The 17927-nt window shown below is 21.8% G+C and overlaps 1 protein-coding gene across 1 annotated transcript in view; it reads right to left on the reverse strand.

Moving 5' to 3' along the window:
• LOC135958749 (microtubule-associated protein futsch) overlaps positions 1–16152 on the reverse strand; it is a 102752-nt gene extending 86600 nt beyond the window's left edge. The window contains exon 1 of the mRNA XM_065509643.1: positions 15612–16152. Coding sequence (XP_065365715.1) covers positions 15612–16095 — 484 coding nt within the window. The 5' untranslated portion in view covers positions 16096–16152. The remainder of the gene's footprint in view (positions 1–15611) is intronic.
• Between the last annotated feature and the right edge of the window lie 1775 nt (positions 16153–17927).

The raw sequence follows: 17927 nt of genomic DNA on the forward strand, positions 1-17927 counted from the left end.
AATAATTAACCCCAAAAGTATGCAATACTTTTTTAAAATAAAAATAATTCTTTAAATATCTTTTAGAAAGTATTAAAACTGGAATTATTACAAATAAAATTTATAATTGATTTTAAAAAAAATAAAAACTGTTGCATATTTTTAGGCTAATATTTGATTTTTCAAAATATTGCCTATTTTGTATGAATTTATTTAAATTTATTCCAAAAACTTATTGATTGATTTAAAAACCAGCTAAAAATGTTGCATATTTACGGGCAATTATTTTATTTAAAAAAATATTGCCTATAATGGCCAAATTTGCTTAAATTTAATAATTGATTTTAAAAGGCAATTAGAAAATGTTGCATATTTATGGACGCATATATTTTTATTTTTTATAGTGTTGCCTATTTGAAGGCGACATCTAGAAATTTGTTTATATTCTTAAATACTATGCATACATATGTATATAATTTTTTATTTTTGTTCTTAATAAAATATTTTATTTCAAAAAGTGTTGCCTATTTTCAGGCGTTTTTTTAGATTTATTCCAAAATAGATTATTAATGATTTTGAAATGCAATTAAGAAATGTTGCATATTTTTGGGCACATTTATTTTATTTTTTTAATAGTGTTGCCTATTTTAAAGGGAATTTTTTTTAATTATTTGCTTTTTTCAAACAAATTTTTATTGTTGAACAAATTTTACATATTTTTAAAAGCAGACTCACAAAATTCAAAAATATTTTTTTTTATTTTTTCCCCCAAATTTTACTAATTTTTTAGTTAAAATTTGTATAAAAAAATCTTGTTTATTTAAATTTTCATTGATTTTAAAAGAATTTTAAAGATTTTAACAAATATTGGATATTTTTGGGAAAAAAAATATTTCAAAAAAATGTTGCCTATTTTTAGGCAAAATATTTGGTTTCAATAATATGACTAATTATGGCTAAAAATACAATTTTAAACCAATTCTATCTACTTTAGAACCATTAAATTTTATATTTCACCCAAATTCTATACAAACTTAAAACAAGTTCCTGACTATTTTCCTATTTAAACAAATTTCTTTGTTTCTCATAACTTATACATTACTTTTCCTTTGCCAACCCAAATTCTTAATAATAAAACCCACATTATTGTTTTAAGTTCTTTCTACAATATATCTGTCTGTATTAACACAACATTTGTAGCTTAAAATTTACAATTCTATAGCAATTGCTTAACTTACATCTTAACAACATTACATTCAATGACCTCTGACCTAAACACAATTGTTTATTTCAACGAACAAAAATAATAGCTAACGTTTTTATAATGCTGTAATACCCAGTTGTTTTATGGCAAAAAAAAATAAAAGAAAATAAAAAACTTAACTCAACTGTTTATAGGGTGTATAAAGTACAACGACAGCATGACATGGCATGTCTTATTGTCTTGTATATAAAAACAGCATTAACACACTAACTCGTACACAAGCACACACAACAATGAGTCAGAGAATATTTGTAATAAAACTTGTAAAATACCGAAAAGTACAAAAAAACAAAAAAATACTGCAATTGCTGCAGTATTATGTAGTTACAGAAACAAGCGAAGTTTATTTCCTGTTTCCGCACAACATTTATATATTTGCATACATACTACATTTTATGGTTGTTTTCTTCAATGTATTTGTGTGTATAACGATTGAAGGCAAAATGACCAGCAAGATGTGGAGAACAAGGAAGTGGCAAAGAACCAAGAAGATATGAAAACAATTGGGGTTGGCTTTAATTTTAACTTAAATACATTTTAATGAATAAGATATGGCAAAGAAACTGTATAAATTTTAAATGGAATTGAAGATTTATATTTAAAGAAAAAGTAAAGCATGGTTTTAGGTAATTTTTACAAAAATAAATTGTTCTAAAAAAAAATTAATTCCAAACATTTTTCATAATATTTTATTTTGCAAAAATATTTTAATTTTAAAAAGTGTTGCCTATTTTTAGGTATTTTTTTATTTTTACTGTTTTGTGTGAAAAGGTTTTCATATATGTTGTATTTTGAAGCTAATTTATTTAAATTTTCAAAAAGTGTTGCATATTTAAAGGCAAATTTTCATATGTTGTATTTTGAAGCTAATTTATTTAAATCTTCAAAAAGTGTTGCATATTTAAGGGCTCATTTTTATTTTTTTTTATTTCCTAAAAAAATTTCATAAAATTTAATTGCAAAAAGTTTTGTTTTCTTTTATAATTGTTTTTAATTAAAAAAAAAGTGTTGCCTAGTTTTAGGTAAAATTTTTATTATTACTTTTTTGCCTGAAAATGTTTTCATATTTCTTTTAAATGTATAAATTGGCCTATTTGAAAGATAACTAGTTTAAATTTTAAAAAAATGTTGCATATTTATGGGCAATTTTTTTTTTATTTCATAAGCTTCATAATTTTTAATTCGAAAAAATTTTGTTTTGTTATAATTGCTTTTAATGTAAAAAAAATTTTGCCTAGTTTTAGGTCAAATTTTTTTTTTTACTTTTTTGCGTGATAATGTTTTCATATTTCTTTTAAATGTATAAATATGTTCTATTTGAAGCTAATTTGTTGAAATTTTTCAAGAAGTGTTGCATATTTATAGGCAAATTATTCTAAATTTTTTTAAATTCAAAAAAAGTTTCATTTTTTTTAATTCCAAGAAATTTTGTCTTGTTTTAGAATAGTTTTTTTATTTAAAAAAAGTGTTGCCTAGTTTTAGGAAAACATTTTATTTTGAAATATATGATGAATTTTGTTTATATTTCTTTTAAATCTATAAATATGTTCTATTTTGAAGCTAATTTGTTGAAATTTTCAAAAAGTGTTGCATATTTATAGGCAAATTTTTCTAAATTGTTTTAAATTCAAAAAAATTTTCATTATTTTTAATTCCAAAAAATTTAGTCTTGTTTTAGAATTGTTTTTTTATTTAAAAAAAGTGTTGCCTAGTTTTAGGAAAATATTTTATTTTGAAATATATGATGAATTTTGTTTATATTTCTTTTAAATTTATAAATATGTTAAATTTTTAATTCAAAAAAATTTAGTCTTGTTTTAGAATTGATTTTTTATAAAAAAAAGTGTTGCCTAGTTTTAGGTAAAAATTTTATTTTTACTATTTTGCTTGAAAATTCTTTCATATTTCTTCTAAATGTATAAATATGGTCTATTTGTTTAAATTTTCAAAAAGTGTTGCATATTTATGGGCATATTTTTCTAATATTTTTTATTTGAAGGCTAATTTTTCCGAAAAAATTAAATTTTTTTTAATTCAAAAATTATTTTAGATTTGATTTTAATTTAAAAAAGTGTTGCTTACTTTTAGGTAAACATTTTATTTTTACAAATATGATGCATTTTATTCATATTTCTTTTAAATTTCTGAATATGTTCTAATTTGAAGCCTATGTACTACATAATTTTTCTAAAATTTAATAAATTTAAAAAATATTGCATAATTTTGGGCAAATATTTTTTTTTAACAGAATGACTTTTATTAGTTTAAGCAAAAATTAAGGTCTTTCTAAGCGGTTTTAAAATCAAATTTATTTTTAAAATTAATTTTATTTAACAAAGAAAATTTTTTAAATTTTTTAAAAATTTTATTGTATTTTATTAAAGAAACCACAAAATTCTAAATGCTGTATTTACTTTTAGCTATAATATTTATATATATGGCATTTAAAACATGCTGGGTTGACATTTTCTTTATGTTTCCACACATCGCCTAAGAGTATGCTTTAAAATTTGGAGAAAACCCCTAAAGTTTATTAAAAATACAAACAAGTAGTTAAAAAGCAGTGTCAAAAACACTTGTTTCTTTTGCTAAAAAATATAGTTTTGTTTTATAAACATTGAGAAAAAAGTTAGTTTAAACTTGTTTATGTTAAAAGGTGTCAAAAACACAGTTTTCAGGTTTATAATGTCCGTTTTGTGATAAAATGGAACTAAACAAAATAAAAACTTTTATATAATTTCGTAGAAGTAATTAAAAAAATGCTATTTTTATAATAATTGTTACAGTTTTATTTAAAATTTCAAAGAAATTTTTGAAATTTAAAAAATGTGGAATTTTTGTTATAATTGTTACAGCTTTATTTAAGGAAATTTCTTATTTCCAATGTATTTCCCCCCTTTTTCCTTGTTCTATGTTTTTTTTTTTTTGATAAAATACTTAAAAAAAACCCAATCAATAAATTTGTTTTTTTTTTAGAAGATTGAAGAAAAAACACCCACAAAACCTAAAAGTCAGCTACCGGAAATGAATGACAAAATGAACGAGAGAGAAGCATTAGTTAAAGCATAAAACAAACTACAAACAAATTGCAAAATCGTATTAAAAATCTAATAAACAAATAATCCAATTTAAAATTTGTATCAAATGGACGTCAGAAAAAAAAACAAACATAAAGAAAAAGTGTTAGTTATTTAACAAAATACATAGAATTTAGTTTTAATTTAACACTATATTGTTCTTTTAAACATGTATTTTCAAAATGGTGTAATTAAATGGAAAAATGGGGTAACCTTTACTAAGGGAAATAAGTACTTGGTAAAATTAAACAAGCTTATTTGCAAATTGAGTTGATGTTTATATCAAAATCAATTTTGAATAAAAATTTAAAGAACTTTTTAAATTCTTTAAATAAAAATTAAATTTTCTTCTAAATCTTTATGTATCCTTATATATTCTGCTTTTAATTTTTTATTTTCCCTTGAAATTTTATGTTTTTTTTTATAAATTTCCTTAGAAATCATGTTCTCAAACGGATATTTGTTATTAATTAGCTTTTGTCTAGCAAGGAAACTGCTAATTTGTTTAAATATACTTAAACATTTTACGCATTTTCGTATTAATTTTTTTTAACCTCTAAAAATAATGGAAATTTTAAACCATATTCATTAAAACACCTTAATAAAACAAAAATATCTAATTACACTTAATTAACCTCAAAAAAATATACCAAGAAAACATAATTTATGAGAAAATTTTACACACACCCCTACCTAAACTCATATTTATCCCACAAACCCTTAAACTAAGTTTAAATTTAAACTATACAGTTACATTTCAAACAAAGTATATATTTCCCTACATAAACTTTTAGTTACCCTCTTCTTTATAGAAAAACCACAACAAAAAAAAACAAAACCAACTCGCCACACAGTCTGAGAGTACTAAAATGGGTGGGTGAGTAACAGTAAAACCCTGTTCTCACTTGCCTTCTAAGCTACCTTATTAATGAGAGAGTTTATGTGTGTGTGTGTAGTAGTGGTCAGTTTGTCCCCAACAAACTGAGTAAAACTGGTTTCTTTATAAGTGTGCGTGGGTGTGTGTTTTTGTAAACAATTTCGAGTGTGTGTAATTTTTACAGTTTTGTTTACTTTAATTTTTTCTCCACAAAGAGGGAGAGTATAAGTAAGTGTGTTTTTTGTTGTTGGTAGGGCTAATTTCATATGAAATTTGCTTAACGCACCCTGGGTGTTTAAATTTTGGTGGGTTTTACTAAATGAAACAATTTGAAATATTTTAAAAGTTTTATAGAATATTTTTTTTTTTTTAAAAATATTAAATTTCTTCTACCCTTGTTTTGCAAAATTACTTGTTTATTTAATTTATTATTATTTTTTATTTGCTTACATTTCCAGTCACGTTCACACTATGCGTGTTTTTCTGCTGTGTACGTGCCTTTATTACAATGTTAACTATTTTATGCGTTTTTTTTTTTGTTCTAATAATTTGTTTGCTTTTAGTTTATTTTTCCCTGGCCATTGTTGCCATGTTAATGTTTATTTAATTTCAGCAAAACTATTTAGCAATTGTTCAATTAACAATGTACTTTGTTTGATTAAATTAGCTACTTAATGATTATTGATATGTAAATATTTAATGAAAAAGGGACTACATGTTAATAAAAACAAATTGTGAAAATTTAAACCCGTTTTAAAACAGCCTTAAAGCTAATAATACAATTCTATTGAATTGAGCACCTAAAAGTAGGCAGTAGTTTTTATGTTTTAACGCAAAAATACTTAAAATCGTACAAATTAAGCAAGTAAAAGTTAAAATATTTTAAATTTAAACACTAAAGGAGATTTTTGTTAAAAAAAAAAATTAAAATTTTTTTTTGAAATTTTCTTTTTTTAAAAATTAAAAAAAAATATTTTTTTAATTGATGATTATTGAATGTAAATATTTTATGCATAGGGACGACATGTTAATAAAAACAAATAGTGAAAATTGAAACCCGTTTTAAAACATCCTTAAAGCTAATAATACAATACTATTGAAATGGGCACCTAAAAGTAGGCAATAGTTTTTGTGATTTAATAGGAAACAATTTAAAATCTTACAAATTAAGCAAGTAAAAATTCAAATATTTTAAATTTAAACACTAAAGGAGATTTTTGTTAAAAAAAAAATAAAAAAAATTTAGAATTTTTTTTGAAATTTTCTTTTTTTAAAAATTAAAAAATTTTTTTTTTTTACTTGATTATTGATATGTAAATATTTTATGTAAAAGGGATGACATGTTAATAAAAACAAATTGTGAAAATTGAAACCCGTTTTAAAACAGCCTTAAAGCTAATAATACAATACTATTGAATTGAGCACCTAAAAGAAGGCAATAGATTTTGTGATTTAATATAAAACAACTAAAAATCTTACAAATTAAGCAAGTAAAAGTTAAAATATTTTAAATTTGAAAACTAAAGGAGATTTTTGTTAAAAAATATAAAAAAAATGTAAAAATTTTTTTGGAATTTTTTTTTTTAAGTTAAAAAAAATATTTTTTTTATTTGATGATTATTGATATGTAAATATTTTATGTATAAGGGACAACATGTTAATAAAAACAAATTTTGAAAATTGAAACCCTTTTAAAACAGCCTTAAAGCAAATAACACAATACTATTGAAATGAGCACCTAAAAGTAGGCAATAGTTTTTATGTTTTAACGCAAAACAACTTAAAATCTTACAAATTAAATAAGTAAGAGTTAAAATATTTAAAATTTTTGATTTAAATTTAAAAAAAATAGAAAATTTTTTTTTTAAGAAAATTTTTTTTCTAAAAAAATTTTGAAAATTTTTTCAAAATTTATTTTCTTAAAAAATGTTTGTTAACATTATTTGTTTACTACAAAACATCTTCAAATATTTCTATTTAAACAAGTAACAGTTAAAATATCTTAAATTTTTAACCTTTAAGAAGATTTTTCTTCAAAATAAATTTTGAAAAAAAGGAATTTAAAATTTTTTAAAAAATAAAATCAAATAATTTAAAAATAAACTTTTCATGTCTCAATTTTTTATTTTTTTAAATGTATGATAAAATCTATTTTTACCTTAAAACATTTTCAAATATTTAAATTTTACTTTTGGGAAGATTTAAATTTGAAAAAAAAAAATTTCAAAAATTTTCTAAAAAAAATTTCAAAAATTTTATGAAAATGAATCTTCAAAATAATTAAAAAAAATATTTTTTTTTTCAAAACTTAGAAAATTTTAAAGAAATAGTTTTTGAAAATTTTAAACAAATTTTTTTGTAATGAAACTAATCAAACAATTATCTATTTTTAATAAAAAAGAATTGAAACATTTTAAAATATTAAAATATTTTTTCCAAAATTTTCCCTTAAAAAAAAATTTAAATAATTTTTGTTAAAAAAAAAATATTTTTTTTCAAAACTTTTTAGAAAATTTTAAAATATTTTTTTTTGAAAATTTTAAAAAAAATGTTTTGTAATGAAACTAATCAAACAATTATCTATTTTTAATAAAAAAAAAATTTAAACATTTTAAAATATTAAAATATTTTTTCCAAAATTTTTCCTTAAAAAAATTTTAAATAATTTTTGTTAAAAAAAACATTTTTTTTTTCTAAAAAAAAACACCATTTTAATAAAAATAATTTCATAAAGAAACATTTTCTACATTAAAACCTTTTTAATCCAAAATCCTCCAAAGAAACCCTAAATGTAGGCTTTAATTTTAACTCTAAATATATTCATCAGTAACTTTAGAATTTCCTTTAACCCTAATTCATAATATTATACATTTAATTAAGCATTTATTACCCATTTAAATTCTCTATTATAAATTATTTCATAAAACCCTTTACAATTCATATTAATTTTCATACCCACCATTTAACCTACAAGTATGCTTTACTATTAATTGGATTTTTGTTTTACACCTGCCATGCCACCCTTTTATTGATTAACTGATGTGCAATTTTTAATTGATTTTATAATATTTAAATAGCTATAACCAACATTTAAACCACATGCATTTTAACACATTTTTTTTCGCTTAAATTTTAATTAAAATTTTTGTAAATGGCTACAAAAACTGCAATTATAACAGTTGCAATTAAATGTTGTTATAAAACATAATTGGTTATAATGAAAACTTTTCAAGCTAAACAAAATCCATTTTAATTTACATATTAAATATGTATGAAAAGTTATTTATTTATTTATGTATGCATGCCAATATTATTTTTTAATTATAATATTATTAGCCAGTGCAAAATATTTTGATCACACGCCTATCTATATGCTTTACAATCATTGACAAGGTAATTGATTTATGTTTTCCATAATAATTTAACACAAAATGTGAAACATCATTAAATAAACATGTTGCCAGCAGGAAATCACTTGATGATAAGTTTCAGCTGTAAAACTGTAGCAGCAGCAGCAACAGTAGCAATCAATAATTTGCACACTTAATACAACACATACTTTTAGGGGCGTTGCAAAAATGTTCCATGCACAAAATAAAAACAAAATATAGCTTTGATTACTTTTTGCCTTTTAGGTAAATATTGTCGCTCGTTGTCGTTGCTGATGCCAGGACTCAAGTGGTTGTGTCATTGTTTGTCATCATTGAACATCAAAAGCTGTGTTGTTATAAATTCATAAGCAATTATATGAATTAATGAAGTATTATGTTTGTGTATGTATGTGTTATAAAGGGGGAGCTTCGTTGTTGTTTTTCATTCATTTGTTTACTCGCTTTGCCAGTTGAAGTAGGTTTAATACAAAGCCTACTTTTAGGCATTATAAACGTACAACTGTTAGAGAGGCTTTTTTTGTGTTGTTAGGTAAAGAAGACATACAAGATTTTCTTTTTTGCAGGGGTAAATATTTGTTTAAGGGAAAAAAGAAAAGGAAAATTAAACAATAGAGTGATTGAAGACAGAATAATTAATCAAATATTTGTGAACATTTTATAATGTAAATTCGAAGAGATTTAATATTTCTATTAACTTAAAGAGGAACTGATTTATTTTACAAAAATTTTTGAAAAATTTCGAAAATTCAAAATTAATTTCGAATTTCTAAAAATTATTGAAAAATGTTTTATAATTCCTGTATAACGGAAAAATTATAAAAATTAGCTTTTTCTTTAATATTTTCAGGGATGTTTTTACATTCGAACATGAAATTTTTGTTGAAAAATTTATGTTTTAATCATTTTTGTACTAAGCATCAAGCGTAGTTTACCAAAATATGATTTTTTGGTCATGTTCGAAAATTCGAACAAAATTTCGAAGTTCCAAAAACTATCACAAAATGATACATTATGGTTCTTCTATAATAAAATATTGGAAATATGTTTGTTCTTTAATATTTTGAAATTTTTTTTGATATTCGAACATGAAATTTCATGGAATTTTTTTATTCGAACATGAAATTTTTGGAAAAAAATTTTATAAAAAGCTACAAACATAATTTCGAATTTCTACAAGCTATCACAAAATGTTGTATTGTTACTCTTCAATACAAAAATTATAAAATTTTGTAGTTGTACATAATATTTATGATTTTTTTTGACATTCGAACATGAATTATTTTTTTGAAAGTGAAATTTTCATGGAATTTTTTTTTCGAACATGAAATTTTTGCAAAATAAATTAAGATTTTATGTTTTCACTACAAAGCCGTGGCGAAATTTACAAAAATATAGTTTTTGAGTCATGTTCGAAAATTCGAATTTAATTTCGAATTTCTAAAAATTATGGAAATTTGTAAAAATGCTGAAAATTTGTTTTCTCTTTAACATTTTCAAGAGTTTTTTTTCATTTCGAACATTAAATTTTTCACAAAACCGTACCGTTCCATGGAATTTTTTTTTTTCGAACATAAAATTTAAGGAGAAAAATTTAAAATCTAGCAATTTTTATAGAAAGCACTAATCGTAGTTTACAAAAACATAGTTTTTGAGTCATGTTCGAAAATTCGAACTTAATTTCGAATTTTTAAAAATTATCACAAAATGTTCCATATTACTAAACAATGTAAAAATTAACGATAATTGTGTATTCTTTAGCATTTTCCTAGATTTTTTGACATTCGAACATGAAATTTTTACAAGAAAATTTTTAAGAATTTTCAATTTTTATAAATTATGAGGAAATCTTTTATTTGTATAAAAAATATTGAAAATTCTCTTTAATCTAAAGACAAAATATTAAATTGTTCCTGTTTTGTTGCTCTTTAACCTCTCTTTAATATTCTTATTTGTATGTAGCATACTTTTAGGCAGACACTAAATAATCAAGACCTCCCTAGCATATGTGACCAAATTAACAAATATTTGTTAATACACAGCAGCAATTTAGCACGAGTGTCCAGTTTTAAGCCGTAGACACGTATTTTTAAATAATTCATGACATTTTCCAAAACCTAAAGTTTAGAAAAAAGGAAGCATTAGGGTTAAAAACATACGATATGGTACTACAACATTTGCCTTTCTAATTGTAGGTACTATGTATGGTTTTTTGAAATAACAACTAAAAAAAAAAAACAGAATGTGAATGTCTGTAAAAGAAAAATAAAACAGTTTTTTTGGGGCTAAACACGAAACATTTTCTATATAAGCAAATATTTGTTTATTAAATGGCACAACGAACGGTGTTTAGACACGTAAACTGCATGTTAGTTAGCTGTGTGGCTGGGTATAGAAATGAAACTTTTTACATGATTTTTTTTTCCCAAAAAAAATATTTGTTTATTTTTTAACAAAAAGCTAATTACTACAGTATTTGCATGTTAAGAAGATATTTTTTTGGTTTGGTATCATTTGGATTTAACTAGAGATGTTATCTTTAAAAATTAAAGTAAAAGTTTTATTTTTTGGAAAATTTTGCATTTGAGTTAAGAGAAAATTAGCATAAATAGGAGTTCAAAAAGTTTAACAAAAAACTAAATTTCCAAAATAAAATGTTAGCAACCAAAAGTATACTACATAAGTAGCAAATTACCAAACAGCCTAAATGTATGCCCTATTTTTCTTACATCAAACAGAAACATTAAAGAATTAAAGAGTTTTTAGCCATTTTTATCAATTATTATTAAAAAATGTTCGTTGTTAAATAAATTTCCAAAAAAAATTTAAGAATAAACTATATTTCCCCTGGAAGTATGCTAAATAAATTTCCATTTACCAAACAGCCTAAATGTATGCTATAATTTGTCATATTTGATTTAGAAGCCTTGAATAATTGAAGATTTTTTAACAGTTTTCTAATTTAATTGACTTTTCTATTAAATACTAATAAATCTGTGATATACACAATGATTTTAATTGCAATTAAATGATAGATAATCTGTATACATTTTTTTTAATTCTGGCAAAAAAAAATTTATAATAAAATTGTATTGAAAAACATTAATTGCATTTAGTTTATAATTGTCTAACAGAAAGAAAATAATCATAACAAATCACTATTAGCAACAGAGAGACAGAGATAAAAACTTTAATTATAAATTTAAAAAAAAACAAACAATTAGATTAAAATCGTTTTTTTGCCGCTGGCAAACAATAAATAAATAATTATGGCTGTTGGTAAAAAAACAAGAAAAAATATAAAAAAAAATCTGCTTAAAGAAGACTTAAAAAAATTTAAAAAAAAACAGTAAAACAAAACGAATTACAAATACCGTATAATTTTAAAACTCCAACATTTAACTAGAAAATTTTTAAAAAAAAAAAATGTTTTTCTTATATCTCACAGTGTTTTATAGTTAATGTCATGTAGTTTATACTTTAAGCAATTATTGTCCAATTATCGTTGTTTAAGAATCATTTTTAAACAAATCTACACACCATAAAGAAAGCCAGAAAAATTTCATACCAAAAAAACTGCACTATTTTAACGCCTAAATATTTAATATTACAATAAGCAAACAATTTGAAAATAGAAAAAAAAACTTAAAACTTAACGCTTGAATAATTAATGTCGCGTGCTGCTTAAATTGTGGTTGCTTTTTTTATTATTATTTACCACTCGACAGCTGTGTAGTCGTCAGCAACAAGAAACTCTAAAAGATTTTTTTTTTATTTAATTTTTCTATTACTGTTGGTTATTTATAAAATATGTTTTTCATTTTTTTTAATAAAAATTTCTGCTAGTAATGTTATTTTATTTTATTTTATATTTGCTTTAATTCTCTAGGCAATTGGTCATAGTTATAATTTTCTCTTTGCATTAAATATTTTGTGGTATTTTGAGTGTAACATTGAACTACATTTGTATGTGTGCAGCAAACAACAAACAAAAAGAACCGTTGGGGCGGGAAAATGTAATCAACAACTAATAAAAATTGTTTTTAAAATTATTATATAATACTGGTACTTAATAATACATATATGCTAATATTTGGCTATGATTTTAAAGGTAAAATAAACTTTAATTAAAAAGATTTTTAAATCCTTAAGGTATGCTACAGAAATTGTAAAATCCAAAGATTGTATTACTACAGCAAATGCAAATTTCTCATTTGTTTTATTAAAAAATATCTAGACATGATTCAATCTGTTTTTAAATGTTGAAGAAAAACTAAAATATCAAAACTTTTTATATTAAATTTTCATAAATATGTTACAAATGTTTGTTTTTGTATTAGTTTAAAAATTGTAGTTTTTTTTTAAATTTCAGAATTTATTTTATAAATTTTCAAATTAACTTTAATTTTTTTCTGATTTTCAAATTAAATTTTTTTAAATTCCAATTTCAGGATTTCATTCTCAAATTGTTTTATTAAATTTACAATTTTGTTATTAAATTTAAATTTTTTTTCTAAATTTCAAATTAACTTTTTTTAATTTAAATTTTTTTTTTCTAAAGTTGGCATTTTTTATTTTTAAAATTTAAAATTTTTTTGATTCAAAATTTTAGATTTTATTTTCAAAATTTAATTTTTTTTTTTCAAACTTTTAAATTTTCAAATTAATGTTATTAAATTTTATTTTTTTTTTTCAAAATTTTCCAATTTTTTTAGATTCAAATTTTTTTTATTTTCAAAATTTATTTTTAAAGACTTTATTTTTTTCTAACTTTTAAATTTTCAAATTAATGTTATTAAATTTTAATTATTTTTCAAAAATTTTCCATTTTTTTAATTTTCATATTTTTTTTAGATTCAAAATTTAAAATTTTTTATATTTTCAAAATTTATTTTTAAAGATTAAATTTTTTTCTAAATTTTGAATTTTTAGTTTCAAAATTTTAGATTTTTTTATTTTTTCTAAATTTTCAAATTATTGTTGTTAAATTTTAATTTTTTTCTAATTTTCAAATTAACTACATACTTTAAATTTCAAAAGTTTCCATTTTTTTAATTTTAAAATTTTTAAATTTTTTTATATTTTTAAAGATTTTATTTTTTTCTAAATTTAAAATTTTCCAATTACCGTTCTTAATTTCAAATTTTTAAATTTTTTAGATTCAAAATTTTTTATATTTTTAAAGATTTTATTTTTTTCTAAATTTTAAATTTTCAAATTAATTTTTTCCATTTTTTTTAATACCAAAATTTTCCATATTTGTAATTTTTAAATTTATTTCACAAATATTCGAATTATTTTAAGATTTTTTTATTTTCAAAGATTTATTTTTTTTTCAAAGTTTTAAATTTTCAAATTACTATTACGAAATTTAAATTTTTGTACTAATTTTCAAATAATCTTTTTTAAATTTCAAAATTTTCCATCATTTTTTTCTAAATTTTAAATTTTTTAGTTTCAAAATTTTAGATTTTTTTATTTTTTCTAAATTTTCAAATTATTGTCATTAAATTTTATTTTTTTTTCTAATTTTCAAATTAACTACTTTAAATTTCAAAAGTTTCCATTTTTTTAAATTTCAAAATTTTAAATTTTTTAGATTCAAAATTTTTTATATTTTTAAAGATTTTATATTTTTCTAAATATTAAATTTTCAAATTAATTTTTTCCATTTTTTTTTTAATACCAAAATTTTCCATATTTGTAATTTTTAAATTTATTTCTCAAATATTCGAATGATTTTTTATTTTCAAAGATTTAATTTTTTTCAAAGTTTTAAATTTTCAAATTACTATTACGAAATTTAAATTTTTTTAATAATTTTCAAATAATCTTTTTTAAATTTCAAAATTTTTTTTTCTAAATTTTCCATAATTTTAATTTTTAAATTTTTTTTTAGATTTAAAATTTCGAATTTTAATTTTCTGATTTTCATTTCTAATTTTTTAATTATTGTTCTTAAATTTTTAATATTTTTCTGATTTTCAATTTAACTAATTTTTAAAATTTTAAAGATTTTATTTTTTTCTAAATTAAAAATTTTTTAAAATCAAAATTTAATATTCGTTACTTTTTTTAATTTTCAGAATTTCAAATTATTCCAAAATTTTAAATTTTTTTCTAATTTTTTCTGTTTCAAAATTAAATTTTCAAATTTTTCTTCTAATTTTCAAATTTTTAATTTTCAAATTATTCCAAAATTTTTTTCTAACTTTTTCTGTTTCAAAATTAATTTTCTAAATTTCAAAGTTTTAATTGTTTTTCTAAATTTTCAAATTTTTCATCTAATTTTAAAATTTTTTTTTATAAATTTTAAAAATTTTTTTTCAAAATTTTCTAATATTAGTTTTGTATTTTTTTTTCTAAATATTTTGTAATTAATATTTTGTCTTAAATTTTCAATTTATTTTTCTAAATGTTAAACTGGAGGTCGTCTAATTTTCACAAAACCTTCGCAGCGAATAAGGCAGTTGAAATTTTTTTTTAAATAAAAACGGGTTAAAACATATTTTTCGGCACGAGTTAAGATGACATTATATACATCGTTGGAAAGGTCTTAGAAATGTCTATCATTAGATATCCATATTGTCTATATTAATGACTTATTAATCCAGATATATCTATAGATACAAAAGAGGTACAAATTCTAGGTAGTCTTGGTTTTTTGCTTATATCTCAGCCATTTGTGGGCCGATTTTCTCGATTTTAAATAGCAATCTAAGTTAGACTATAGCGGATATATTGATGTATCATTCATGTATGTAAGTTATTTGGGAGCTTTGGAAATTTGATTTCAACAGACAGAAATTTGGAAATTACAAACGGAATGACAAACTTATATAAACCCTTGCCACTCATGGTGAAGGGTATAATACACATTTTTGTTTCTCTGCTAACAATGTATGATTGCTCCGAACACATTCAATAAGAACTAGTTCCAAAGAATAGCTTCAAAGTGATTTGATTTTTTTTTTTAACTCTCAATTTGTAAATAATTTAAATAAATATGTATGTGGCGCACTTACCTTTCAACAAATGTTGTAGAATATTATCTTTATGCTCCTCGGAGTGCGGTTCACCCAAAATGATAAGCAAATAACAACCGGTTAAAGGGCTGGGTGGTCCAACCATGCCACCCACCAAACTGGAGGGGCCGCCACCATCAGAACAGGCAGTGTCCAATGGTGGACGACCGCCAGCCTCAGAAGGTGGTACAGAGCTGACACCGGCATCGGTGCCAGCATCATCACCAGCCATAGAAGAACAAGAAATAGCCGATTCCACGGCCTTTAAAGTAGCAGCCGTACCAGTATCACCACCAGCAGCAGCAGTAGCCTCAGCACCATTACCATTTTCAACACCACCACCTGCAGCAGCAGCAGTAGTAGAGGCGTTAGCAGGCGCCTCTACCCCATTCACGGGTGTTGGATCCGAGCCATTGGCCAAGGAAGTTGCTTGACCATTAGCAGCCCCAGCCAGGCCATTCAAAGTGCCGTTGGCACCATTCATTTTTTCTAAATCACTCATCACAGTTACTTTTTCTTACTTTTGCTCTCTTTTCAACTTTTGTTTCGGGAGTTTTTAAAATAGAAATTTGTTTGAATTTGTTTATGGTTAATAAAATTGAAAACTTGTCTACAGGAACCTTTGCTTTGCTTTCTCTAGAATTGTAAAATTTTTGTAAAATCTTACAATTCCTTCGTATTTCAAAATAATTTCTATGAAATTTTTTCTTTTTTTTTTGTTTGTGTTCTTTTATGTTCAAGTATTTGTTTGTATAATTTTATAATCAGTTAAACTTTTGCTTTTGCTTTTTTTTATTATTTTTTGCAAACCATATCAGTCTTGTTAAATGTTTGTTTGTTATTTTTTATTAAAAATTTTTTGGAAAAATTTGTACACACTCGAGAAAATTAGATTTTCTTTAAAGCAATTTATCTTTTTTTTTTTGTTTTTTGTTAATAAATTTATGGAAATTTGTTTTTCTTGGAAAAGTATTATTAAAAAAATTAAATTAAAATGGAAAGAAAACAACAATTTTAAACTCTTTCTTGTTGGCTTGCTTGAGGTGTGTTGTGGTGTATACGTTAGCAAATTGTAATGCAGACTGTTTATTATGCTGCCTGCTACAAAATGTTGCACTTCAAAATCACACTCACACTTCGTCGTTTCTTCACTTGACTAGATTCTGCCGTTGTCGTTTTTCAGCGTCGTTGTAGACGTTGTTGAGGTTGTAGCTTCCCCTTTTGCTTTTTTGCTAGAAAAAGGGGTTTTTTATTTGCTCAGTTTGTGGTTTTTGTCTTGTCTTTTTCTTGGCTTTTTATTTTCAGGCCAAGAGTTAGTTCGTTTTTTATGCAAATTTCTTTTATTTTTTTTTTGTTTGTAAGATTTTAAGGAGTTTGTGTGTTTTTTTATATTTAAATCTGTTTTTTTTAACTGTGAGTGTTTGTTTTAATAATTTTGTGTTAATTATTAAATTGTTTTGTTGTAAATGGCGTGATTTTTTATTGTTTTTATTTTTGGTTTTTGTTTAATATATATTTTGTTTGGACTTCTTAGGCTCTAATATTTTTTTGAATAATGTTTTAAAATTAATTAATTGTTATTTATTATATATTGGTTTTTCAATAAATTTATAATTGTGTTTTTTTTATATTAAAGTTTTGGTTTATTTAATTATTTTGCTGCTGGCTTTAACGTTTGTAACTTTAAATCAAGATCCTTTGTTGGTTGGTTTTAAAGTACTGGCTGCTAAAGTTCATTTAAAATTTGTAAATCTAAAAAGACAAAGAAAAAGTAATAAAAATTAGTTATTTATAAAAATAAAATCAAAAAAAAAATTATTTTTATTTTTCAAATTGTTTTATATATAGAATTTAAAATATTTTTTAAACCAACTTCACAATTTATTGAAGCCTAAAGTCTTGTTAATAAAACGCCATTTACTTCACTTCTTTCCATGAAAAAATAAGCAAGTTATGATTTAATTTATAAAATAACTCCTAATTAATATTACTCATACGCTCTAGTAGGCAAATTTTCGAAAAATGTAAAAATTTTAGAGATTTTATTTAAATTTTTAAATTTTTTTATAAAAAACTTAAAGGTTTTACCAATGTTAACAAGAATATTGCATAAAAAATTTATTTTTTTTAAAAATAAAACCTTAAATTTAAAAATTAAAATATTGAAATTTTTTTATAAAATTTTGATTTGCTTTAAATTTGAAATATACAACTTTTAAACTAAAAACTTTATTTTTTATTAAATATTAAAGTCTTGTTAATACAACTTAATTTGTTTCATGTTTTTCCAAAAAAAAATATTGAAGTTATAGCATA

This window comes from Calliphora vicina, chromosome 4, assembly GCF_958450345.1.
Source record: "Calliphora vicina chromosome 4, idCalVici1.1, whole genome shotgun sequence".
NCBI lineage: Eukaryota > Metazoa > Arthropoda > Insecta > Diptera > Calliphoridae > Calliphora > Calliphora vicina.